The 27,810-nt window shown below is 37.9% G+C and overlaps 1 protein-coding gene and 2 long non-coding RNA genes across 11 annotated transcripts in view; 2 read left to right on the plus strand and 1 right to left on the minus strand.

Moving 5' to 3' along the window:
* Nucleotides 1–599: 599 nt before the first annotated feature.
* On the minus strand, nt 600–5,931 carry LOC145554562 (uncharacterized). The gene is made up of 2 exons (XR_014090545.1): nt 5,474–5,931; nt 600–4,644 (listed from the first exon to the last, which is right to left on the minus strand). It is a non-coding gene; the product is annotated as an uncharacterized LOC145554562 (long non-coding RNA).
* ryr1b (ryanodine receptor 1b (skeletal)) overlaps nt 4,268–27,810 on the plus strand; it is a 128,421-nt gene continuing 104,878 nt past the window's right edge. For 5 of the 9 annotated variants that reach the window (XM_081614644.1, XM_081614647.1, XM_081614649.1 and 2 more), the window contains exons 1-4: nt 4,268–4,523; nt 23,995–24,117; nt 24,195–24,296; nt 25,163–25,183. In XM_081614644.1, coding sequence (XP_081470770.1) covers nt 4,476–4,523; nt 23,995–24,117; nt 24,195–24,296; nt 25,163–25,183 — 294 coding nt within the window. In that variant the 5' untranslated portion in view covers nt 4,268–4,475. The remainder of the gene's footprint in view (nt 4,524–23,994; nt 24,118–24,194; nt 24,297–25,162; nt 25,184–27,810) is intronic. The other 4 variants (XM_081614646.1, XM_081614650.1, XM_081614651.1 and 1 more) reach the window with 2 other exon arrangements.
* LOC103475114 (uncharacterized) lies at nt 13,501–15,536 on the plus strand. The gene is made up of 2 exons (XR_535293.3): nt 13,501–14,473; nt 15,245–15,536. It is a non-coding gene; the product is annotated as an uncharacterized LOC103475114 (long non-coding RNA).

A 27,810-nucleotide genomic window follows, 5' to 3' on the forward strand; every position in this document is an offset into this window, starting at 1 on the left:
AGGCAATCATTCGAAACACACAAAAAATTAACAGAAGCTAATGCTAAGCTAGCAAAAAGCGAGTGGATGCTAACACAAAACTGCTAAACTGATTGAAAAAATAGCAGGAGCTAATGCTAAACACACAAAGAAATGAGCAGAGGCTAATCTGATAAGAAATCAGTGGAAGCTAACTCTAAAATCATTTTTAAAAACTGCAGAAGCTAATCCTAAACCACTAAGCATATTAAGAAATTGTGGAAGTTAATGCTAAACTTACAGAAAGTGACAACCGCTAAACACAAATTTAGCATAAATTTTAAAATAAGTTCTAAAAGGATAAAGGAAAAACAAAAAACATTTATGGAAGCTAATGTTAAAATGCTGAAACACAAAAAATGTGTGGAAGCTAAAGCTAAGCTAAACAAATATACGCTAGCATCGGTTGGTAACTAGTTACATTTACTCTGTTACATTTACTTGAGTAACTTTTGGAAAAGAAAAGCTTTTATAAGTATTTCTACTCTTCAGTAAAATTTCTGGATTTTTCTACCCACTGAATGGAAAAACAAACGTGTTTTAACCAAAACTTCATCAGACACAGAGACTCACCTGCAGTTTTTGTTAAAGTTTTTCAAGTTTTTATTGAAAGAAACTGATTTGGAAAAAAATCTTTGCCTGATTTTGTCATTTTTTTTGTTACTTGTATAAATTATTGTCATTTTGGTTCTTAAAATACCAAAATTTGCACTTAACTTTGTCTTTTGGTCTGTCTGATGTAATTTTTAAGTATTAAACAATTGATAATGTGATCAAATACTTTTTTACTCTTACTTGAATAATTTCTTGGCTACTTTTTTCTTTTACTTCAGTAAAAATAAGTTGAAGTACTGCTACTCTTACTTGAGCACCATTTTTGGGTATTCTGGTTAGAATAGGGGCGCCGGGGAACAGGGGGCGCCAAAACGAATGAATTATGTAACAGCTGTTTGTAGATTATATATCAGAAAGTATTTATCTTGAGTGATTTTTACAGTAATAATCTGAAAACCAGTTAGCATCCTGCTTCCTGAACATGTCCATCATCCTGATTTCATCCTTTTGTCGAGTCGCTCCTGAGGGGAGCAGGAGATCGCACAGGGCGGGTAGTGTTTGGGCCGTGCAGCTGGACGGGGCAGACTCAAAGGAGTCCTTGTTTTGTCACACCGGGAGGAAGAGCGGACCTAACAGGGGACGTTAATGTCTGCAGAGGTGGCTCCTTTTACCGCAGGAAGCTGCGAGGCGCAGGGTGCGTGATAAGGAATGCCAAAAGCTGACAGACATCATGCGGCTCCTGCGCACTGCGCATCCAAAGTCTGTGGGTTTAGATTTGCTCAACAGATTACACGAAAGTATTACAGATTTAGAAACAAAAGAGAGAGAGAGAGAGAAACATGGTGTTTCCCGACACTTTAGTAAGATTACTGTAATGTGAGGCAATATTTCTTTAAAACAGGAAGGGCTATAAGGTCACAAGAGATGATGAGACGTTTGACAAGAGGAAAAAGTCACTTCTCCACGCTGCTGCAACCGAAGAGAGGCTGAAATCTTCATCTCTGTGTGTAAAGCTCCTGATTTGTTCTGGTTTCACAAGTTGACACGGTTTATTTTCATTAGCAGCAAATGCGGTGGAAGTTTTTATCACGCTTTCGAGGCTTCTTTAAGTTTTGACACTCACGGATATCAATATCTATAATTGGTTCCGAGGAACAACCACACGAACGTCATTGGTTTGAGTTTGGGTGTAGAAATAGCTGGGACGTTGTCGCCCCCGAGTGGCGGAGCGGTGAAACTGCAGCCGTGACTCGTGAGTCGGCAGAAAAGGCGATCCCAGCCGGTTTCCCCAGGACTCAAACTCCCAGAGTTCAACGCGGCCGGCTCCTCCTCTCGGCTCGTTGCGCCCCGGCGAGCTGCAGCTGTTGCAGCCCCGCCTCAGGCGTGTCTTTCTGCGGCTGCAGGTGGAGATGGAGAGCATGTGGAGCCCGGAAAGGTAAGCGGGTCGGTGGGATCCTGCTGCCCGGCGAGAGCGTGAGGGGCGAGCCGCCGACATGCGGAGCCGCTCCTCGGTGTGTCCACACCCAGAAAGGACCGCTGTCTAAGGCCCGACTGCTAGGTGTTTACCTCCGGAGGCTCACCGGAGAGCCTCTGAGCAAAGCGGGAGGACCGACAGGCTGCGAAATAACGGATAAGAAGAATATCGATAATGGCTGAAAAATACCTCCGAGTATCGGTACAAAAACCGGAGGAGCAAATTTCCACCAAATTTAATATCAGAAATTTTCTGGAAAAAATTTATACTTGTGAATTTGAAAAGTAAATAAAATTGCTTAAAAAAAACAAAAATTTGTAGAAAAAAAATTAAAGTTTTTTAGTTAGGAAAGTCAGAAATTTGCAAGAAAAAACTCCAAATGCAAAGAATAAATCTCTGAATTTTATTTAGAAAACAAAGAATTTTTTTGAGTTTGAAGAGTAAAAAAAAAATTGCTAGAAAAAAAATCTCCAAAATTTTCTGGAAAAAAAAAGAGAGAAATGTCCTAAAGTTAGAAAAGTCGAAAATTTGATGGGCGGAACAAATTTATAGCAAATGTTTTATAGAAAAAAAAGGGAAATTCTTGAGTTTGAAAAGTCAAATATTTGCACAAAAAAACTAAAATTTTCTAGAAAAAAATTGACATTTCATGAGTTTAAAAAGTAAAAAAAAACAAAGTGGTAGAAAAAAACTCATTTAAAAAAAATTCTAGAAAAAACTGCTGAAAAAAAGAAACAAAAAAAATTTAGATCAATCTCAGATGTTCAGGAAAAAATTAGAAATGTCAGAATTTGAAAAATGAAAGTTTTCTAGAAACAATAAATTTTCTTGAAAAAAAGTCGGAAATCCCTGAGTCAAGAATTTGCTTTTAAAAATTTGTTCAATTAATCTCTGAAATAATTAGAAATTTCTCAATTTTCCAAACTCAAAAATTTTTATTTCTAAATTTCTTGAAAAAATTTGGACATTTGAGTTGGAAAAGTTTAAGATTTTCTTGACAAAACTCAGAAAAATCAGATTGTTGACATTTTAATTTTAAATTAATCATAAATTTTCTGAGAATGTTTAGACAGCGTTGCGCCTAAAAAGATGACGAACATTTTAGTTTTTAACTTTTAATATCAAGTCATTGCAGTTTGGCTGGTTGGTTTCTTTGGTTCTGATCCAGACAGCAGCGATCAGAAACCGGACCGGATCGGACCGGATCAGGATTTCAGCTTGATGAAAACTTTCTTAAAAACTATTGATCAACGTTTAAACCTGAAGATGTTTCTTTGACTGAAGACTTTTGCTTCAAAGCAGAAAAAACGTAGGAAGATAAATGAGGAAAATGATATTTGATCGTTTTAACTTTGCAGAGCGGAAAGCGGCCATCTTGGAAGCAGCTGCTGTTCAATCCAGCAGTTTGGAAAACATCCAGCGAACTGGACTGATGACGAACAGAACTGGTTAAACTGGTGGAGCTAAACTGGTGGAGTTAATTTAAACTGGTTGAGTTAATTTAAACTGGTCAGTTTCATGAACTGAACCCAGATTTTAAACATTTGACACATTTGAGATGCTGGAAACACTTCCTTCCTTCCTTCCTTCCTTCCTTCCTTCCTTCCTTCCTTCCTTCCTTCCTTCCTTCCTTCCTTCCTTCCTTCCTTCCTTCCTTCCTTCCTTCTTGTAGTCTGTGGATTGTTCCTTTCTTCCTCCCTTTCCTAATTTCCTTCCTTCCCTAGTTTTGTCCGTTGTCCTTACTTTTCTTTACTTCTTTGTTGTTATTCCTTATTATTTTTTTCCTTCCTTCCTTCCTTCCTTCCTTCCTTCCTTCCTTCCTTTCTTCCTTCCTTCCTTCCTTCCTTCCTTCCTTCCTTCCTTCCTTCCTTCCTTCCTTCCTTCCTTCCTTCCTTCCTTCCTTCCTTCCTTCCTTCCTTCACCATGAATTAATTCTGGTTCCTGGTTCTTTTTGGGTTCCTGGTTCTGTCTTGGTTCTGGTTCTGGTCCGTCTCCCTCAGCGTTTGTTCCCTCTAAAGCCGAGTCTTCGCTCCTCTTTCCTTTTATAGCCTTCAGGAAGGAGGGGCGGTGTGTGTGTGTGTGTGTGTGTGTGGGGGAGTGGCCCACTTCTGCAGACATGGCAACCCACTGAACCGGGCCGGACCGACCCGGGATGGGATGGAGGAGTCCACCAGGTTCCTAACCCCTCCTCCTCCTCTTCCTCCTCCTCTGATGAAGATCCTCCGCCTGCTGTCAGTCTCTCTCACATCGCGGAGAGAGCAGAGGACTCCGGCCGTCCTCCAGCACACACACACACACACACACACACACAGCGAAGAGCGAGGAAGAGGAGGGCGGGGGGACGGATCCGAAACCCGGCTGCCGGGAGAAATAAGACGGGATTTTTTCTGTTTCCTCCTGAGGAGCTGAGAGGAAGAGGAAGAGGAAGATGGCAGAAGGAGGAGAGGGAGAAGAGGAGATTCAGTTCCTGCGAACGGTGAGACAAAACATTTAATTTCCCCAAATCAGTGATTTAATTCATCCTCCATTTATGATGCTGCAGATTCGCTCTGCGTTCTCGGCATGGAGAGTTTTTACAGCTGAAGAATCAGCTGCAGCTGGTGGAGATGAAAAATTAAATGTTAATAGGAGTAAAATTCTGACAAAAAATCTAATATTTTTAAGATCTCAGGAAATTTCTAGAAGAAACAAGGAAGCCAAACATTTTCTAGAATTTATTATTCTAAAAGATTTTCTAGAAAAAAACGTCAACATTTCTGAGCTGGAAAAGTTACAAATTTACTAAAAAAAATTTTTTACAATTAATTAATTAATTTCAAAGAAAAACTTGGAAATTTCTGAGTTTAAAAAGTTGAAATTTTTGTTTTAAAAAATCTAAGAAATTTTCAGGTTAATCTAAAAAAAAAAATTCTAGAAAAAACATGAACATTTCTGAGTTCAAAAAGTTTTAAAAAATCCTAGAAAGAATTTAGAAATTTTCTAGGAAAGCTTTGGAAATTATTTAATTTGAAAAGTTGCGTTAGAAAAAAACAGAAATTTTTAGAAAAATCTCAGAAATAAAAAAGGTTCAAAAATCAAAGTTTTTTTGACGTTTGACAATTTTTGAATCTTATAGCAAATTTTTGACTTTTAAAACTCACAAATAAAAAAAAATTCTAAAAAAATCTGGGATTAATCTCAAAATCTTTGAGATTAATACCAGATTTTTCTCCATGTTTTCATTTCTAGAAAATTCCTGACATCAATCTGAAAATTGAGTTCTATTTTTACTTTTCAAACTCAGTAATTTTCTGTTTCTCTCAAACATTTCTGAGATTATTCTCAAAATTTCTGAGTTTTTTGCAGCAAAATTTTAGCCTTTTCAAATCTGCTAAATTCTGAGTCCTTTGGTGGAAACGTGCTCGTCGTTCTGAGCAGATTTCTGACCTGCTTGGTCTCTTTAAACCTCCTGGGTTTCATGTCTATCCTCCTTCACTTCTTCTTGTTCTTCACCTCCAACTGTTTGGTCTGTTTCTCTAAAATCGCTTCCAGAATATTCCTGACGTTAGGATTTGAGCAGCTAGACGGACAGCGGCTGGTGCATCTGTTAGCATCGTTATCTATTTATATCGGAGGAAAGCGGAGCTTGTCGGGAAGCAACAGTCTGCGGGGAGCAGCTGCCCTGGAGCTGCGCGTCTTTTTGTTGAGACGTCGCTTCACGGCGCAGAGGGGGATCCCCGAAAAATGTCTGAAACTGCTGCGGAGGCTTTCTGTAGCTGGAAGGGTGCAGGACGAAAACACGCAGTTAATTTGAATTTATCGATAATTAAATACACATAAAAACATTTGGGATGCATTAAGCGCTGTTCAGTCCGCTATTGTCAAACTCGGACACAAAAAAACGATCCGCCTGAAAACCGAGATCGCTCCTAAAGCCGGAAGCGGACTACAGCGCAGGGCATTCTGGGTAAATGCAACCAAAACAAATGCGGCGTTAGCGGTAGAAACGTTGTCTTTTACTAAAGACATAAGAGAAATCCTACAACCTGATGGTACTCCATTTCTGTTTACAGCATAAATAACGATCTTTGTCTTGCTTTTATTTGACATCTGGTCATTAAAGTAACGCAGATCCTGTCCTTAAAGGGCCAGTAATATGTAAAATCCTCTCTTTTTAAGTTTTACAAAAGTAATTTTTTTGATATTAAAACATTTTTTAAGTGTTTTTTTGATTAAATTTTAAATAAATTACTTTTAAAAAGTCATTACCTCATTAATAACACGCCTGGAGTGTTGATTTCATCCTGTTATAAATGTCTGAGAAATCCTTTAATCTCCATGGAAACCAGTCAGCTGGACAAAACACCTCGTTGAATTTAGCCCCGCCTTTGAGGACGAAGCTCCTCCCCCACTCTGCTCCTTCAGACTAGCCTGCAGCGATTAGCAAACACCTGGTGGAGCTGATCATCTGCTGCTCAAAAGAGGAGCTACTTCTCAGAGCAACGCTGGGAAAAATGCTTTTAAAGGGTTAAAAGAGGAGCCATGTTGCGATCACTTCCTGAAGGCGGAGCTTCAGAAGGTTTCTTCTTAAAGAGACAAACTCAATTTCAAACCAGGAAGTAAAATTTCTTTCAAGTCATATTTGATAAATATAGCATCATTATAACAAATGTAGCATATTTACTTAATTATAAAACGTCAGATTACAGACACTTCCGCCCCTTTAAATCAGGCTTGATGAAGCGTCTGCTGGGAACGAGCTGGACTTGGTGGAGAGAATGCAGATCCAGCTCTTTCTGTTTATACTGGGACCAGCTAGCTTGTAAAACTATCCCTGACACCCCAGTTTAACTCAACACGCGTCCAGGCGCAGGGCGAGCTGCTCCTCTCCTTCTCTGGAAACCATGTGAACTCCATGCATCGAGACGCCTCCAGGCCTGCGACGTTCTTACTGCCAGGCAGCAGCGCTAACCACTGCTAGCCAAAACCAAATGATGCTTTTCAAGGCTTTAATCTGACAGATCTGTCAGATTTGTGCTGGTATAACTGGGCTGTATTGTAGCGACGTAAATAAATTACTTTTATCTGTTTTTTATTCTTTTACTTTTCTTAATCCCTTAGTGGAAATGTGCCTGAAAGCTGGATTAATATTCCCTGTTTCTTCTGCTGCTGTTTGTTTGCAGATGTTTTGGAGTAAAGCTTTGTTTTTAAAGACATATTTTACCAACATGCTGACTCACCGTGAATCAGGATGCAGGTCTGAGTCGATTCAAACGGACATTTTCAACAATTATTTTACTTTTCTGCGGTTAAATAAATGTTCAGGGCTGAAATAATTAATCAGATTAATCGACTAACTTTTAATTTAGTGATCAAATAATCTCTAACTGGAGCATACAGACTTAAAAAAGGCAACATAATCAGAGCAGAAATTAAGCCAGAAACTGAACAACAAATATATACATTTTGGATTTGCGATAAAAAAATTTCTTTTTCTATAAATATATTTTCAGCAGAACTCCTGTAGTTGTAATTTTAGCGTCACCTGTTTCAAATTCTATAAAAAAATCTCATATTAATCACCTTTTGCTATTAAATAATGAATTGATTAATCAAATATTAAACTACAAGTTATGTGAAGTATTTTTTAACTGCAGATGCAAATTATAAAAATAAATTAGGAATAAAAATGATTTTTTAAACATTTTTAAATGTATTTTTAATATTATACAAAAAGGTTTTAGTGATTAAATAAAAACTTGCAGAATGTGCCAGGTTTTTTTTATTTGTCAGAATAATCAATTACTAAAATGATCATCAGCTGCAGGTTTGATTAGATGTATTGGTAAAAAATCAGAGAAATGATTAGAGTTTATAAATGCGTCACTCTGGATGAGAAGTTGAGCTAATTATTGTAAACTGACATGTTAAATCTGATACGGAGGGATTATCCTGCCAAAATTGGCTATAAATATAGAAATCAATAAATGACTTGATAAAGATGTTAATGTGCTAAATATTGCATTAAAAAAAAACTTAAACTATTTATTTGATTAATCAGTGTGACATAAATTAATACCTACCATTTTAATTAATTTAACTTTGTCACTAATATTAAATTTTCTTTTTATTATCAACTGTATTGTTTTGAGTTTTTGGACACAAACTACTTTATCAAGATTTATTGTTAATGGCTATAAAAGAGTGAAAATAAAAATGTGAAATTAGTTTTAAAAAATTGTGCAGTTTTAAAACTTATTAAAAAATAGAATAGAAATTCATTTAATTGGGGAAATTCTGCTGCAACAGCAGCAATCAAAATACATAGATTCACACAAAATAATAAAATAAAATCTATATAAACAGAGTAAATAACATAGTAAAGGTAAAAATTTCAATATAAATACTCTGCAGTTTTCAAAAATATCATTTGGATTTGAATAGGATCATTTAAAAGAAATGTACAAAATGTGCATGAGTATATGAGCACTAAAAACAGACTATTTACAATAAGTGAATCGTAAGCGTTTGTCTTTAAAATGTTTTTTAGGTGATTGAATCATCAAATTGGTGCCAAGTTCAGTTTTTTAGTGCTGCATGAGCTTCTTTAGACGCTTTTATTAGCGTCCAAATATGAGTCGAGAGAAGCGCCTTTGTCGTCCATTGTTGTTTGTGGATGTAGCTTGTGCGTCAGATTTATGGGCGTACCAGAAACGAGTGAACACAAAGGTTCCACCTGGAACTTTTACAGTAAATGTGATTAATTGCGCTTAAATTTTTAACTGTAATTAATCAAAATTAACTCCTTAAAGTCCAGGTGTTGGTTTTTGGCTTTAAGACGCGAGCGTTTAAATAAAATAAACTTTTCCTGCAGCTTCCCACTCCTCTCCTGTAAACAGTGAGCTGTTTTTATTAGCTCTGTTCTCCTAAAATAGTCAAGAACTGTGACTCACAGAAACACAAGTGTGTCCTCCACATGTTCAGCAGGATTTCTACGCACATTTCTCCACCAACCGCCTGAATTTCCGCTGCTCTGCTGTGTCACTTCTTCACATTTGCCACGTAAATCACGCCGGTTAGTGAGTTTAAGGGGACATTCGAGCTGCAGCCCATAACAGCAGAGTCTTTTTTTAGCCAGCCACTATAACTGCACTCGATCTGGAGGGAAAAACCGGAGGAGTTGATGTCCTACTTGTCGGCGTCCTTTGGGAAACGTGGTGTGCGCGTACATAGGGATGTGTTTCTGTGGCAAATTAACGTGATCAATACAGGGCAGCTAATTCCTACTGAGCCCTGCTGCTAGCTTAGCGGTGGTGATGTTAAAGGAGTCGCACAGAACACTAAACATTTGAGGACAAGTGTTTTATTCTTATTGGATACATTTTTATTTGCCATACCAATGAGGGTACAGCTGGGGTCCTTGCTACAGATGCACAGACAACAGGGATGTCCAAAGTGTGGTCCGGGGGCCGTTTGCGGCCCTCTGGAGGATTTTGTTTGGCCCCTCAGAGAGATTTTTACAGGCAAATTAAATCTCCATAAACATTAATTTTTTTAGCTGTGAAACAAAGTATGCTTCTTTTATTGAAAATGTTTCTGTTTTCATTGATTATACTGGGCAACTTTTTTTTTAAACCTAATGTAAAAAAAAAAAAAAGAATAATCAGCTCAAGAACGTTATGGAAAATATTTACCCGTCATTTATTACAGCAACTGTGCAATACTTTGATTACATTTCTATTAACAATGATTTACCGTCATTTTGTACAAAAAGTTATTAAAATATTGCATATTTATTAAAGAGATAGAAAACAAACACATGTATCCAGTTTTAATTAAAATAAAATTTGTGGCCCTCAAGTGATCTCAGCTAATGGTAAAATCTTTCTTAACCTCTGACCTGAGCAGTTTGACTTTGGGCATGTAGTATCTGTGGCTGGGCGATAAAACAATAACTATCTATTGATCAATATCAGTAGATAATTCCTTCGAGATAATTTTGATCATTTTACTGAACTTCGATCTAGAACCACATGGGATTATGGGGGATATCGGCAGAGGAAAGTCTTTATTTAGCTAGCTCATGGCTAGCCTAATAAAGTTGGTGGAATCAATGACCTCACTTTCTCGCTCTTTGGTTGCCTAGCAACAGTCTGCTGGGTGACCAGTAGTTTCAAGTCCCCCCTCCCTTCCCCAACTCTGGTTACCTAGCAACGACCTTCCGCAGCAGTTTCGAGTTTCCCTCCGACATATTTGGACGTTTTTCACTCCAGAAATTAATTTCTATCAAACAAAAACATAGCCTTTTTTTTTTTTTTTTACAGGAATGGAATTTGTAAGTTATTGTAGATTCAAAGATTCAAAAGTGTTTCAGCATCTTTTTCTTATCGAACTTCTTCACTATTTTATTCTATTCAGAGCAATAAAAACGTGATTTAGGTCACTCTTCATGTGAAAACATTTTCTGTTTCCAGCTAAATTTTAATAATTCAAAAGGTTGCTGCTTTAGTGTATAAGTCAATGGATAGATGTGGTCCCATCTTCAATAAAATTAAAGATAAATTGGAAAGTTTGTTTGTTAAGAGATCATTTTTGTGTGTGTGTCTGTAGCTAACATTTGAGTTTGTGGATCAAAGTTTTGTCCTAACTGGAGAAAAAGGTCCAATTACCTGCACTGGTGTCACAGATTTTTATCATTTAGGGGCCAAACAAAATCAGTACAAGGGCCACAAATGGCCACCGGGCCACACTTTTGACACCGTAGAGTGAAATTTGACGACGGAGAAGCGGCTCAAACATCCTATTGGAAGCGAGAATCTGCGAGGCTCAGCTTCACCGACTTTATTTCCTACATCTACAAACCAAACGTCACATCTGCAAAACGTCTTTCAAGAATTTGAATTAATTTTGAATTTATTTAATTCCCGTTTGGGATCAGCGAAGTATTTTTGAATTCGGATCAGAGGATGTTTTCACACCTGATGCTTTGGTAGATTCAGTTCGATTTGAGACTTAAGATCCCAACATTTGTTACATTTTCAAAACAAACAAACCAAACTAATGGAAAACGTTTTCCCTGGAAATCAAGGACTTTTCTGAATTTGCTATGAAATACTTTTTTTGAGATTGATACAAAAAATTGTTAAATATGTCAAAAAATCTTGGAATTTTAAGTCCAAAAGGTGAAAATCACAAACATTTCTTAGATTAACTTAAAATTTTCTGACATTTTTCTAGCAAATTTTTTTACGTTTTGAACTCAGAAATTTCCATGTTTTTTTTTTCTAGAAAATCTTTTCGATTGTCAAAATTTTCAGCATTTTCAGCTGCTGCACTTTAACTGTACACTGCCAAACAAACCAAACTAATGGAAAAACCTGTTCCCCTCCTGAAAACTGGGGGCGCTGTTCCAAGAACTACTGAAGGAAACGACATGAGAACCTCAAAGAACACGCTGAGCGTAAAATGTAAATAAAAATGGAGTAGCGTCAGATTTTTGCGGTTGGAGGATTTCTCCTTTGGTTCGGGTAAAAGACCACAAACCATTTTCAGCGCTAGTGCTAGTTAGCATGTTTGTTTTGGTTATATTTACCCAGAATGCCCTGCGCTGTAGTCCACTTCCTGCTTTTGGAGCGTTCACAAACGCATTCGAACTGCACCAGAGTTCATCTCCACCAAACCGAGATCGAGGTTTGTAGCTTAGCTTAGCTTTTTTAGTTTGAGTCATTGGTAAACGAACCAGACTTTCTAATTAAACGAACTAGAACTAACCAGGGCATGGCACTAGGTATGAAGCTCTTTTCTAGCCAAACTGTTACCATTTTACCAAAGATGTCGCCTCCACGTTGAAACCAAACGTCGCCCAACGCTGCCATTGTTGCATTTCTCTTATTCTGTAACACCAGAACTAAAATTATCAGGATAAAACTCAAACGGTGTCGACAGTTTTATTCACTGCGGATTTTCTCCAGCTGCACTTCAGGCGCTCTCTCTGTTTATAGTCGGAGGTTTTGGTTTGTCATGATGTCAGATGACGGCGAAGGTTAAAGTACGCAGACGGACGTAAAGCATCGGCTTTAGAAGTGCTGATCCGAGGAGATGAACACATCCGGATCGGGTCAGGAACGCAGATCTGCTGCAGCTGTTAGTCTGCCTGAAGTTTACACAATAAACAGGTGTTCAGCACACTGTGTGTGTGTGTGTGTGTGTGTGTGTGTGTGTGTGTGTGTGTGTGTGTGTGTGTGTGTGTGTGTGTTCTTTAAGGCTGCAGCTGTTGAATCCTGCAGTAATCTGTTATTCTTTTCCAGTTTTATCTTTTAATTCAATAATTAGTCGAGTAACTTGAGATCCGTCTGGCTTTATCCCTTATTTAGACCCGACTGTCCACAGCTAAACTTAGACTGGGTGACGTTGCTCCCTCGCCTTCTTCAAATCTAACAAAAATTGGTGCTGCTACCATTTTAAATATGTTATTAAATGCTCCCAGAGGTCAGGAAAGGTCAGCTAACCCCCACAGGTTCTTCAAATCAGGCGGAGTTGGTGTCAGTCGAGCTGAAACTGCCTTCTGATCAGTTTTGGGTTGAACGTGTCGGGCAGAACTTTTTTTGTTTCATCTTAAATGCAAAATGTATTTATTTTTTCAGATTAAGTTTCTCCTTAGTTACTGCTGGGAACAAAATGTTTTATTAACAAATGGCCTTTTTTGAAGATCAATAGTTAAATTAGTTGACAACTACTTCAATAATTGATTAATCATGATTAATACTATTAATCGTTTCAACCCTGGTTCGGAGGAACAAATGTTTGTGCAGCAAAAATTAGTTTGTGCTTCTATCATTTTAAAGATATTAATAAATGCTTCCAGAGGTCATGAAAGGTCAACTAAGCCCCCATTTTCTTCAAATCAGACAAAAAATTCAACATTCAACTCGACTGTGTTTGTTCAGCAAAATGTTTTGTTTGTGCTGCCTTTGCTTTGAAGATATTACAGAAAGTTTAAAGGTCAAAAGGTCAACCAGCCCCTCCCATATTACCCGAATCTAACAGAATTGGTGCCAGATTTACAGCAAATGTTTTGTTTGTGCTTCTGTCATTTTAAACATTTTAATAAAAAAGCCTCCAGAGGTTATCATCAATACCTTCAAAGCAAAAGCAGCACAAACACATTTTTCTGCTGCACAAATGTAACCGAGTGGATTGACACCAAATTTGTTTTGATTTTGTAAATGTGAGGGGGGAGGGGTTGGTTGACCTCTGATGACCTCTGGAAACTTTGTATTTTTAAAATCCTAGGGGCACAAATCAAACTTTTTCTGCACAAATGCAGCACAAACAATTGACACCAATTCTGTTAAATTTTGGCAATCTGGTTGACCTTTAACCTTTAAACTTTCATTCATATTTTCAAATCAAAAGCAGCGCAGCACTGTTCACAACTAAGTTCATTATATTATACTGTATTATTATGTTATATATACATTTTTTTAACCAAACAGGTTTATTACAGTGTATTTTTTGCTTTAATTAAAAAAAAAAAAGTAAAGTAAAAAACATTTTTCTATTTGTTCTGTTGCATTTATCCTGCAAAATTTGTGAGAAAAACTAATTTATTTGAGGAAAACAAATAAAAAGTAAGTACATTAGGAAGTGCATGTGACTCATGTCAGCATGTTTGTAGATGTTTGTACATTTTCTGCTGCTGGAATCAGTCGGGATGTTTCAGCTTCATGTTTCTGCTTCAACCATTCATGAGGGAATTAATTTTTTATTACAAAAAGTCAATAAGTATTCCTAAGCTGCAACGTGTACAACACTATTGTTTGTGTGTTGCATGTCGTTTAATAAAATCTTGATTTATGTTGAGATAAATGCATGAACTGCTAACAGGCTACATATTTTTAGCATATTTCTAAAGTTGTGCCGCTAACAGTTGTAGCATGTTGGAGCGGCTCTGATCTGTTATTTTTCTTTTCTGGGTTGAAATGTTGAATATTTGGACAGTTATTGCCTCTGATTTCTGGATTCTGTGTGGCTCAAAAGGATTTTTTAAAAAATCTCCTTTTTGCTTTTAGACAGTTGTTATGATGCGTAACCGTGGCAACAAGTTAGCATTTCAAAAGCTCAAGTAATATCTGAACTCCGACCCCAAACTCCCAGAGCTGTTGAAAAGGTTTCAGAGCAGAGAGAAGGAGGAAGTTCAGATCATCTCTTCCATCGATCAGATAGAAGTTTAAAGAGGAGCGGCAAAAGCAAAGGAGGTGGATTAGCAGCTGGGTGTCATCCAGGGCAGATTACTGCTGAATATAATCTCCTGCTGTCTGGATTGTGAGCTGCTAGCATGTAGCTACACTCATGAGAGTGACGGTCTTAAGTCGGAGGCTTATTCCAGAGAACAGGCGCAACAGCGGAGAAAGCTTTAACGCTAACACAATGCTAACTTTTCCAAAGGTCAGCTTTTATTTTCGCAATAGACCAAATTCAGTTTTTATTATTTAAAAGAATAATAAAAGCTGTTGCAATTGATAAATTAATTGCATGATAAATTAAAAGGATCTCCATTATTTCCATTCTGATGATTAATATTTTATTCACGGTTTCAGTTTTCTGTGTTTTTATTCTGGATATTTAAGATATGTTCCTATTCCAGTGTTAATTTTTATTTAAAAAATTAAAGTTTATTAATCTTTGAGAGGACAAACACGCATTATAATCCCATTATTGACACATTATTTGAAAATAGTCTCAAAATAACATTATTTATTATTTATTGTGACAGGCCTAAATATGTGTTTAAATGGTGTCTTTGTTTTCATGCGAGTTGAAATAAAGCCCTTTTATCTTTTGCTCCTAACTGGAGCCTTCAGGTCAGCAGACCGCTTTGAATCTTTTTTTAAAGAACGGGATTAACGCCAGCTGGGATGATTTATTTATTGCTTTGCTGCAGTCTGCTCACATCGCCGCCTTTTAAAGGGCAAGCGGTTGTTTAATCTTTGATGTTTGGCAGTTTGTGGCAGAGGCGAAGGCAACGCTCAATACTACCTTCAATTTTAGTGAAAATTTATGCTATTAAAATGAATTATTCATGATTTTATTCTGATTCAAAGGAAGGTTTTGTAAAAACTTTGATATTTTTTAGTTTAGTTTAATGATTTTTCTCCTTTTAGTGGATATTTTCTCTGCTCTTGTGGATTTACCAGCTTGTTGTCCTAATTTTCTCAGTGACGTTAGCGACTCTCTGTTAGCTGCTCTTCATCATCCGAGACCTCGGAGCATCCGCTGGTCAGCAGAAGGAGGAAACGTGATAGCGACAGGTGCAGGCGGCTAAAATAGGAGCAGAAGAAGAAGAAGGGGGAGCGGCGTGTGAGAAAAAGAGGCGACGGAGAGATAATGAGATAATATCGCATGAGAAGAAGAAGCTGCAACAAAAGCAGAGGCTTTAAAATGAAATGTTGCAGAGTTGGGTGATTTATCTTCTGTGCATCTAAAATTAGATTTTTATTTTAATTTATTATTTAAAGTTTCTACAGAGACAACTTGTTCCAGCTGGTAGATCTTTAAATGGAGGCACTGAAACACTTTCTGCCTCATTTTTCAGGTCTAAATATCAGAGTTGGGTAGTAATGGTTACATTTACTCATTTACACAAACTTTGGATAATATCAGAAATGATTTTTAGTCAAAAGTTTGAAAAACACAGAAATTGAGATTAATCTCAAAACATTTCAAGAAAAAACAGAAAAACGTGAATTTCTCAGCTTGAAAAGTCAAAAATTAGCAAAAAAATCAAACAAAACAAAGAATTTTGAGATCTGAGAAATTAAAAAAAATATATTTCTGAGTTCAAAAGTTGATCAATTGAAACTAAAAGTCAAAAGCACTTCACTTTGGAAATAAAATATTTCCATCCATCCATTTTCTTACACTCTTGTCCCTCAGTGGGTCAGGAGGAACTGGTGCCTCTCCAGCTAACGTTCTGGGTGAGAGGCGGGGTCACCTGGACAGGTCACCTGGACAGGTCACCTGGACAGGTCGCCAGTCTGTCGCAGGGCAACACAGAGACACACAACCATGCACACACACACACTCACACCTAGGGGCAATTTGGAGAGACCAATTAACCTGACAGTCATGTTTTTGGACTGTGGGAGGAAACCGGAGTACCTGGAGAAAACCCACCATGCACAGGGAGAACATGGAGACTCCATGCAGAAAGACCGGGGCCGGGAATCGAACTCAGAACCTTCTTGCTGCAAAACAACAGCTCTATAAAATATTTCCAACTCATCTAAATTTTTCAGTTTTTAAACACATTTTTGTATTTTCAAAGTCAGTAATTTGTCAAAAAAAAAAAAAGAAAATTTGAGTTTCTAAAAGTTTACAATTTTTTTATTTTTCACAAATAAAACAACTCAGAAATTTTCACGCTTTTGTAGAGAATTTCTGCAAATAATCTCAAAATATTAACTGAGATGTGCAGAAATGTACACCGTTCCTAAACACCTGGGTCAACCTGAACCACTGCAGGCAGCCTGGGAATCCGCCCCGTCCATCCGAACCTTTGTGATTTCTGCTCGATTCGCTCATTAAGCCGCGCTGACGGCAGCCGCCCCGATCCATCGATTAACTTTCTGCCGGCGCAAGAAGAGTCGGAACCAGCACATCGCTCTGCGTGTGGGTGGAGGAGAGGAACTGGTCCAGGAGGCAGAATCGTGACGGGGATTCCCATCTGACGGACTCGGCTGTAAAATCAGCGGTTTCCTGCGGCGTTTCCCCCTCTCGGCGTGACGTCACGGGCCTCAGAGAGGGGAAGTCCTCCGCTGCAGCGTCTGCTTTTCTCCAAAACCCAGACTGTGCACCACATAATGAAGAGAGATTTTAGTTTACTACCTAAATCTGAACAAGGAACAATATTTTTAACCTGGATTTACTTGCAGATAGATCTCGAAATATTAGAGTGTTGTGTAAAAGTTTAATATTTCTTGCCAGTCGGGTCAGAAAGTAATTTGGATTTTTTTTCCTGATTATGCAAAAATGTTTCAGAAAATTGGAATCAATCAGAAAATGGATGTTTTAATCACAAATATCAGGAATTTTCAAAAGTATTTACCAAGCATCAGGGGTAGCGGGGGGACGCAGGGGAGCGGCTGTCTGCTGTAAAAACATCAACGGGTTCACAGCTGCAGCTGCAGTCAAGAACAATCTAAAACACGACTTAATCAGTTAATAAATAACTTTTTCCCCCATTTCATGTTGTTTCTGAACTCTTTGTGCTGTAGAGCAGAGGCGCAACACGTCGATCGCGGAAGGTTTTGGGTCGATCTCGGCATCAGGTGAGGAACTGAACGCCGCCAGGAGGCTGAGAGCAGCACGTCCTCCTCTGACTGGCTTAAAACGTTCATAACTTTATTAAAGAACAACAACAAAAATCAACAAAACGTGTTCAAATTAATGACCCAACAACAATAATAATCTCAGTGATTATTGTGTCAACAAGGTGTTGCGCAATTCTGTGCGTTTCGGTTCCATTAGCAAAATAAATAGCAGAGCAGGAGTTTAAATTTAACTAATCAACCACCGCTGTGTTCATGAGGCTTATTAATAATCGCAAAGTAAATATCAAGCCTGAAAACCTAATATCGTATCGGACTGAATCGGCTTGCGGAGCGCAGGAGGTTGCCATGGCAACGGCTGTGCTTAAACGACAGGGAGAGACGGAGAATAAAAATGTGTGACTGGTTTAGAGTTGATCACCTGTTCGTGTTGTTTTACCTTTGTTTACCTTTGTCTTGGCTCATCACAGCCGCTTTAGTTTCTGAATGTTCAATAAACAACAAACTCGGACTAATTACCTCGTTTGTCTGCGAGTACACCACGTCATTAACAACAAACATCATACACGGTAAATATGTTTCATTAAGTATTTAACAAACAAAATGGCTTCTACCGCAATAATGATGTGAAATTAAATTAATTGTCTAATATAAAAAATAGTTTGGTGCTTTGAGCTCAGAGTCTGAGAGGCTTTTCTTTTATCAAACAATATATTTTTTTGCCTCTTATTTAGAGGAAGTATTGATGTTGATGAGATTTTCTCCAAAATAATAACCTTTTTCAACCTTTATAGCTCCACTGTTGAAAATGAGGCTCTAACATTCACAAATGACAGTGAAATAAAATCCAGTCCAACATCTGGTTTGAGGTGATTCCTCTGGATCCTGTTGGAGGAAAAATATCCCAACTTCAGAAGATGAGCTTTAACCTACAGAGCTCTGTGGTCCCTCCTATCAGTATGAGAGTCAGGGTGAGGAGGCGCCATGTTAGGAAGAGAAGTGGAAGCTGCAGGATCTTCAGAACAAACAGGTCATGATGCTGGGCTACTGATTATCCCTCTGTCTGGACACAGGATCAATATAAACAGTTTAAAAGCTAAAATGAACGGTTATATGCAAGACATGGAAAACTGGGATGCACTCCATGCCATGATGTTCAGGATTTAGGTCTCATGGCATCTCAAGGTGTCAACATTGCAGCCAGTGGGCTGAAGGAGGAAATACAGCTTTATTTTGTAACAATTCAAGATCTACCAGCTTTTATCGCTTTGCAAAAAAATTAATCATCACAGAAACTCCAAACTCCAAAGCACACACACACACACACACACACACACATATATATATATATTTATATATATATATAGTACCCCCAAGACTTTAAAACTACTTTCAGCCCTGCTAAGCATGTCACGATAACAATTTTTGCTGGATGATAAATTGTTCCATAAGTTAAGATAAACGATAATATTGTTGTTTTTAGACCATTTTCAATTAATATAATGAAAAGAACATACAGTATTCTCAAAATAAATAAACTTAAAAAAAGGAACATTTAACAGTTAAAATATTAAATATTTATTTAAATATCCAAAACAAATAAAGCAATAACTGGTGATTCTTGAGAAAAGGTCAAAACATGTCTGCTGGATAAAGCACAGAATTTGAATAAAATATACCCAACATATAATTTATTCAAATTTGTTTGTTTTGTTTTATGCAGGTGGTGGATGATCTCCACTCTACATCTACATATTTTGATAGTTTAAAACAATTAAAGGAATACTAAAATAATAAATATTCAAATAAATAATTACATAAGTATCAGTAAATTGAATTAAAAATATTTCTTTATATCTTCCAGCTCAGTCAGACATAAAAAGAACATATAAAAAAAAACAATCAGGCATTATTAGGGGGCATCAGAAATCCGGAGGACCCCACGATCTTTATCTTCCTTTGCTATGAGGCTAGGCAGCTCTGGCAAACTAATGTTACTCTTTAGTTTGTTCTTCCGTTTTATTCCTAAGTTGTTCATCACAACCATATTGTGTCAACACCATAACTGAAAATTAACCAAATTCGATTCAATTTTGTGAAATAAATACTTAATTTTTAGTATATTGTGAATATTTCAAAGAACCGACGAGCTACAAGATGGCCGCCTTCAGAGTAACGTCATATAAATGGCTTTTTGTCAACCCGTCAGTTTTTAACTGATAGTGTTCACAAAACTCACGTAAGTGTGAAGTTAATTTATTTTAATGTATTATGGCATATCTTCACATGCATCAGGTATTTCTGTTTATTTTCAGAAACAGTTTTATGAACGTGGAAGAGCGTAAAGAAAAAAAAATATCAAGGAAAGAGAAAAGAGGCGTGTTGTATCCTATACAACACTTAAGCCTTTATTTAAACATAGTTGAGTGCAGTGTTTTCTTTTTACTCAATAGTTCGTCACCTGCGTCAGTCCTGTGTCAGGATGGACTTTATGTTTCTTGTTTTCAATAATATTTCGTTTGTTTCTTGAGAAGCATTTATCTGTAAAACTGAGTAAAAGCATCTAATAGTTTCATTAAAAATAATCATATTTAGTTTTGTCTGATTATGTTGACAAAGTTCTGGGTAAGGTTTACTAAAAATGTAATTTTCAAAAAAAAAAACATGCAACTGTGAGGCTGCACCTTAGCATCTTTACATTTCCAAATCAGTATTTGTCATATAGTACATAAGCTTGAGGAGTAGCTACATTATTTTGGAGGTAAATTTTAACCCACTTTGTCCCACATCTGAAGAATCACAAATTTACTCTGTTACTTCCCACCTCTGCAAATATGTCAGATAAAAAAGTCTGTTTATAATTTGATTTGTGTATTATTAAGTCTTTTTCTTCTGATTCTGTGCCCAGACAGTAAATTAGGCTTCAGTTATTCTGCTCTATTAAAACTGGCCCTGCGTCGTCATCATCCAGGCCAGCTAACAACATCTGTGCTGTGATTTTTCATTCAGCTTAAAATTTGCATATTTTTAAAACACCGTTTATGAAAGCGTCCGTGAGTAACGCTGCTTTTCTCCTAGCTTAGGAGAACATGGGATGATTGAATGAGGATTTTCTCGCGCCTGTTTTCCCCCTCCATGTTGTTTTGGGCATCGTTCCTGCTTGTCTGCGCCGTCAAACGGCCCTCATGGTTACACAAAGGTGTCCATTTCAAAAGGCTGTAAATCCTCGGCTCTTTAATTGCCCCCATCTAGACTGACTGGTGTGTTTGTCTGAGTCTCTGCCACATTGTCCCTTCCTCTACCTTTGACCCCGACTAACGCTTAGCTACAATCTTTTAGCCGCAGGGTTCGTTTGCTAACGCACACCAGCATGTTGACCAGATTTTGAATGCGTTTCATCAGGAAACTTAAATATGAAAGTTCAGTTAGTAGATCTGATGGCAGCCGCTACATTTAGACTTTTACTCAACAGTTTGTTCTTGTTTTTGGTTCCATCAGAGGTCAATAAAATGAAAATAACGACTGAGCAGGTTATGTGTTTGAATAGATTTTAATACTTTGAACCTGATGTGATTCTTTTTAGCTTTTTCTTTTGCCTGATTTTGACTTTTTTTTGTTGTTGTTACTTATATGAATTACATTTTGGTTCTTTAAAACACCAACATTTCCACTTAGCTTTACATTTTGGTCCATCTGACGATGTAATTTTTAAATATGAAATGATTGATAATTTGAGCATTACTTTTTTTTTTATCAAATACTTTTTTACTCTTACGTTTTATTTCTTGAACAGTTATTTTTTTTACTTTTACTTGAGTATAATTTCTGAGTGCTGCACCCACCTCCGCCACTGACTTCTGTAAACAATTCAAACAAACCAAAACGTTTCTCCTGTCCACCTTCTGGACGTTTCGTAGAATCGTTCCTGTTTTCTCGGCTACTGTGCGCTTTAAGCAGCTCTTGATTTGGCCGTTGAGCGCTGTATCTCATGTCTGCAGTGAAACGGAGAGGACACATTGCTCCAGTTTGTGAAGTGCATAGCAGGAAATGCGAGGACAGGACCAAGGAGACGTTTCTAGGCTGAGAGGAGATAGATGATAGCCCTTTCAAAGGAAGAGGACGCTCTTCGGCCAAATAACCTCCAGAGGCCTTTGGGCTGTAAAGGAGAAGGAGATATTATGAGGTCACTGATGGGCATTAAGTTGTATTAACCTGTTATGAGCTGCAAACAGCTTTGTCTGCCTGAGGGTTTACATTTAAAGGGGAGCTATTGTGCAAAATTCACATTTTTGTTATTCAATTTGCATCTTTACTGCTTCTAAAAACAGCTCAAGCGCTGAAAAACAACGAAACACCCAGTCCTTCTTTGGCAATAAGCTGAAAACAAACAGCTTCAAATCCTCCCAATTGTTAAGTCAGATTCAACTGCGCGGTTACCTAGCAACCGCGGCCAAGTCCAGCCCTGTCACCTAGCAACCAAAGCAGCGCTCCAGCAGGTTTGGTCAGCTGGTTTTACGGCTGCTGGAAAAGACGCGTGTTTTGTTGCTGCCTTACCATCCAGGTTGTGGTTGGTTGTGCAGGAGGCTCCACTTCTGCTTTTCAAAGATGTAAAATTACTAGGGCTAAGATGATTAATCATGATTAACTGATTATTGAAATAATGGTCAACTAATTTAGTAATTGATTAATTGGTAACTGGAGTTTGCAGAATCAAAAAAGATAATTTCTGGGGGAAAAAAAAGAGAATGTATTGAAAGCATTAAATAAATATGTTTTAGCCAAAACTACTGACGTATAAGAGAGAATGATTCGATAAAAGGGTAAAAAGTCTTGATTTGGTCCAGGAGTGTTTAGCCGGTTAGCCAGAGAGGAACGTTAGGGTGATGCTTCCACTTTGATGAGGGTTAGCAGCTGAGAATGCTGCCTGTCTGGTGTTGGTTCCACACAGGACGGGTGTTTATTGCTGCCTTCACTCCGGTCTGCGGCTTCTCCAGGGATTGACAAGGGAAACAATTACACACTGTCAGTATTAGTGTTTGAGCTGCTGGCGTCTCCTGTGGTTTACAGCAGCGGCGTGCGTCCTGCATGTTTCGGTTCTCTTCCTGGCGGTATTTTTTGATCCAGGTGTGAACCGGAGATCCGAAACATACAGGATGCCGGACGTTGAAAAGTGACTTTGGACTCCAGTTAATGTTTATCGGCTGATTTCTCTGCTTTATTCTCTCTAAATGCTGCTCGCAGTTTCAGATATGTTACTCATTTCTTTTTCTTCAACTGTTTTTCTGCAATAATTTACTGCATGTAGTTCCCAGTCTGTCTTTTTCAATGTTTAATACAAATCCACATTTTGTAAAAAAAATTTAAAATGTGACTCAATTGCATATCCAAGTCCTAAGTAGGTGTTTTCTGTTATTTTTTTACCAAGTATCTTTTATCTAATTTCTAGTGCAAATATCTTATTACACTTGAAATAACACAAAAGTAATTTTTTTCAGCCAGACACATAAACTTGTCTTAAGTAAATCATTTCATAATATTGATGAAAGTACTAATTACACTGGCATTTAAATTTACCTTTAGCAAGACATTCTTCCCATGTTATAAGTGAAATAATCTGCCAGTGGAACTGAAACTGGGTTGCTAGGATACGGGCTGGGCTTAGCCGGGGTTGCTAGGTAACGGTGGAGTAGAACATTCTACCAGTGGAACTATACATTTTTTTGTCAATGTTAAGGAACTATTTACTTAAAACTAGCTTCTATATCTTGCTGAAAAGCCAATTTTAAGTTAATTTTGTCTTATTTTAAGTGTACTGAGATATTTGTACTAGAAACTAGACAAAAATAATTGGTAAGATTTGGAGTTTTTGCAGTGTATGCTGCTATTACACCCGAATTTTACCTCTGTGGGACAATTTTATTCCTCTTTTATGATCAATATTTTTAAGTTGGGGAAGTATTATAGAAAATATCCATCCATCCATTTTCTTACACCCTTGCCCCTTAATGGGGTCGGGAGAGTTGCTGGTTCCTCTCCAGCCAGCGTACCGGGCGAGGTCACCTGGACAGGTCGCCAGTCTGTCACAGGGCAACACAGAGACACACAACCATGCACACACACTCACTCACACCTAGGGAAAATTTAGACAGACCAATTAACCTGACAGTCATGTTTTTGGACTGTGGGAGGAAACCGGAGTACCCAGAGAAAACCCACCATGCACAGGGAGAACATGCAAACTCCATGCAGAAAGGCCGGGAATCGAACCCAGAACCTTCTTGCTGCAAGGCAACAGCTCTACCAACAGCACCACTGTGCAGCCCATTATAGAAAATAATTTATTTTAAAATTTTATATAATTCTATATGTAACTGAGTTCATCATGCCTATTACTTCTCAGTCCAACAGTAAGAACGGTTGTAAACAGCATGATGTGGAGTATTGCTGGGATCCTGAAGGCGGAGATTCTGAAAGAACAGGAGCTTATTAAAGAGACAGAAGGGGTTAATGCTCTTCGGGGATCCCTGGTCCAGAGGACCATATAAAAAGCTTTGGTGGGCCAGATTTGTCCCGCTGTCCTTGAGTTTGACACCCCTCATAGATCGCAGAAATGCACTAAATAAACATGTTTTTGTGCAGGATGACCAGGTGGTTCTGCAGTGCACCGCCTCCGTCCTGAAGGAGCAGCAGATCAAACTCTGTCTCTCCTGCGAGGGCTTCGGGAACCGACTCTGCTTCCTGGAAACCACGTCCAACGCTCAGGTAACTTCCTGCACTCTGCTGCTGTTCTGAACCTCTTCCTGGTCACCTGCGGTTCACCTGCGGCTCTTCCTCTGCAGAATGTTCCCCCGGACCTGGCCATATGCTCGTTCATCCTGGAGCAGTCGCTCTCGGTCCGAGCGCTGGTGGAGATGCTGGCCAACACGGTGGAGATGACCGAGGTGAGCTAAGTCCTTATCTTAAAGCTGCAGGACGTAACGTTTATAAAAAAGATACTTTTGAGTTGACAAATATTCTACTGAAGTAATGGTATCACTACTTCAACATATTTTTACTCAAGCAAAAGTAAAACGTTTACTCAAGTACTCAATATCTGATCAAATTTTCAGCTACTTAATATTTAAGAATTACATAAAATCAGAGGAAGAAAATATAAAGTTGAGTGGAAATTTTGTTATTTTAAGAACCAAAATGACAGTAATTCATATAAATAACAAAAAAAATACCAAAATCAGTCAAAAGAAAATGTTTCCAAATCAGTTTCTTTCAATAAAAAACTTCAGAAACTTTTAACAAAAACTGCAGGTGTTTGTCTGTCTGATGAATTTCTGGTTTGTTTTTGATTCAGTGGGTAGAAAATCCAGAGATTTTACTCAAATAAGAGAGAAAATACTTCATATTAAAATTACTCAAGTAAAAGCAGAAAGTACAGCATAGTAAAAATACTCTTAAAAGTACTTTTTTTCAAAGAAGTTACTCAAGTAAATGTAATTGAGTAAATGTAACAGTGATTTTTTAACATTAGAATTTAGACAATGACTTGAGGAGCATATTTGTAATGAAAACATTGGTAGCGAATCTTTAAGTATTTTAATAATTTATCACAATAATTATCGACCCCCAACTTCCTGCTCCTGTTTCTCTTTATCTGGAAGTGAATTTAACATGCTGCTGCTTGTTCACTGTAAGACGTCCACAAATCCTGATCATTGGGTTTATATATATTTTACTTTATGCCAGTTGTTTTTACCTGCTCTCTGACTCCTCCTTCCTTCCCTCCCTTCCCATTTTGCTTCCTGCCAAGCAGGCAGTCGATTTGGACAAATGGGTATGTCTGTTAACATGTTTTACTTCCTGTGTGTCCCAACTGACTCGACGCTTGTCCTCGTTCCTGTCCTGTTGGTTGAAATAATGTTGTACATATTGATTAGTTTATGTTTCCCCGTCATGCACACAGCTGGTGGTTCTTTCCTGTTGAACTGAGTACTTTCACTCTGCTCTACTGCTCATTGATGCTATGTAAAGTTTTGATGTTACCTCATACTTGCAGCCCAGTGTCTCATTGCGTTTTCATTTCATGCAGATGTTTCCCCAGCCTCTCAGTTTGCAGCATTGTTGTTATTTGTTTAAAACGCCATCAGGCAGATTTCCTCTGTTTATTCATGAAGGGATTTTAAAGACAGAACCCTAAGTAACCTATTTAGCAGGGGGGAAAGTTGATTTGAGGTGAGTTTCGCTTTCTTCCTGGAGCAGGAGTATTTAAAGTGACAGAGACCTAATTTTGATGATACAAGGATATACATTTTTATTATTGTCATAACAGCTCACATTTGCATGTTTGTGATACAAAATTTGGACTTCAAGAAGCCAAATAAGTAATAAATAAATGATAGAAGAGTATAAGTAAATTGCACATTGCGACGTTGGAGGGGTAAAAGACGATTATTTTACATGCCGCAGTAGAACAAATATGTTAACTAAATCAAACCTGGAGATGAAGGTATTTTTAGTTTAGTGCAGTGCGCCACAGCAAAGGGGAAATTAACGCAGAGCCTTTGAGGAATAACTCAAAACCGCTTGTATTCTTCGTTTTTCTCGCTCTCTTTGTGTCGGCTACGCCACACACAGAGTCATCGCCATGGCAACTGACTGACAACAACACTAAATGTATTAAGGATTCAATGCTAAAAAAACACTCAAACATTTCCCACACAATGAACAGAATATTCAGTCTGTTACAGTTTTATATTTTTAGGCTTGATGTTTATTTTTGCGATTATTAAGATTAGCTACCGCTGCTATTAGCTAGGCTAACACTGCGGTGGTTGATTAGCTAATTGAAACACCTGCTCTACTGATGATCTGTTGGTGTGTAAGTTGCCTTTTTTTCTAACTAAATCAAACACACCAATTTCTGCAGCACATCTACTAGTTAAGATTGTCATAGTCAAGCTAGCATAACTGACCTGCTTTCCCCTCCCTCGCTGTTTTTTCCTGACCTTATCTAGCTGTCAGTTAGTGGAAGAGCACTGCATACCTTTTTCTCTTATATATCATGTACATTTAAAAATGTAAAGTGTTACGTTAAAAACTTAACAGCTAAAATCAGTGCTAGTCAAAATCGGCGAGCAGCTTTTTTCCCTCCAGCAGGAAGCTGAGGGTGGCGTTACGCTGCAATGTGTCTATATGCATATGTAAATAAAATTAAAAATAAATTTTATTACAAAATAATAAATTAATGAAATTACAAAATAAAATTTCTTTTAAGTGATATTCAATACATACAGGTTGTGTTAACGTAGTTACTTGATTGTGCTGTTGAATGGCACTATGTGCCTGGAAAGCACATAATACTGTCCCTTTAGTTATCTGTGGTTGCATGTTGCATAATTATCTCACACAGCAGAAGGAGTTCATTCTCACAAATAAAAAAAAACTGGCTAGAGGTTTTTATCCGAGACATTTTGTCAGTGTTTGTATTGACAGGCAGGTCAGGCTTCACAGCAGCATGAAGTTGTTCCTGATGACGGGCAGCAGGATTGGAATAGCCTGCCGCCCGCCACCGCGCCCCACCTGCCTCCGTCAGAAAAGGAAGAGGAAACTGGACACCCACGGCGCTCTGGACGCGCGCCCCTGTTAACTCACAAGCAGTCAGGATATCACCCACAACGCCACCACCTGTCCCAACAAACCCAGCGCTAATGCTAACTGGGGCTAATGGTATCATGCTACCACTTTACATACCTGCCCCCAATTTATCCCGTTGGATTATAGCTGTCCACAGGTTTCCTGTCCTCCTGTTGGCTAAACTAAATCATTATTTGACTTTATCCATTCACAACTGCCACATTAATTGATTTTTTGTGGTTCTGTTTGTGATGGATGTTGAAGAAAAACTGTGTGAAATATACGGGTTTGATGTAATTTTTTGTTTTTAACGGTTTTATTTTGAACCTCATCTTTCACGTCTTGATATCCTCTCTGAAAAAAAACAGAGGATAACTTTGTTATTGTGACTGTTCTGTCTTTTGTTTGCATGCTTTGAAATGCCACTCATGTTGTTTTCTCAAATTTTGTTTTAAAGCAGTATTTAGTGGAAAAAGCCAAATCTTTCTCTGTTCCCAGAAGGATTTACCGCGTTATATTTTACATTATTTTCTCTACTTGTGTGATGGTGAAGACCAACAGTAAAAACCTGAATTTGGTTGGTCCATCATGCATCAGATCAGCCTTCTTCCATGAGCATCTCAGTTCCTGGAACCTAATCCTGTAGAAAACCCAAAGAGAAGATAGAACCAGGAGGGATCAAGACTCTGGATAATCAGCCAGATTTTTAACCTGAATGTGTTTTAAAAAATTGGGGCAGCGTCTGCCGTGAAGCGGGCGCTGTACCGGTCCGTCGTGGTGAAGAGAGAGCTGAGCCAAAAAGCGAAGCTCTCGATTTACCGGTCGATC

This window comes from Poecilia reticulata, chromosome 13 (assembly GCF_904066995.2).
Source record: "Poecilia reticulata chromosome 13, P_reticulata-male-v2, whole genome shotgun sequence".
NCBI classification, from domain to species: Eukaryota; Metazoa; Chordata; class Actinopteri; order Cyprinodontiformes; family Poeciliidae; genus Poecilia; species Poecilia reticulata.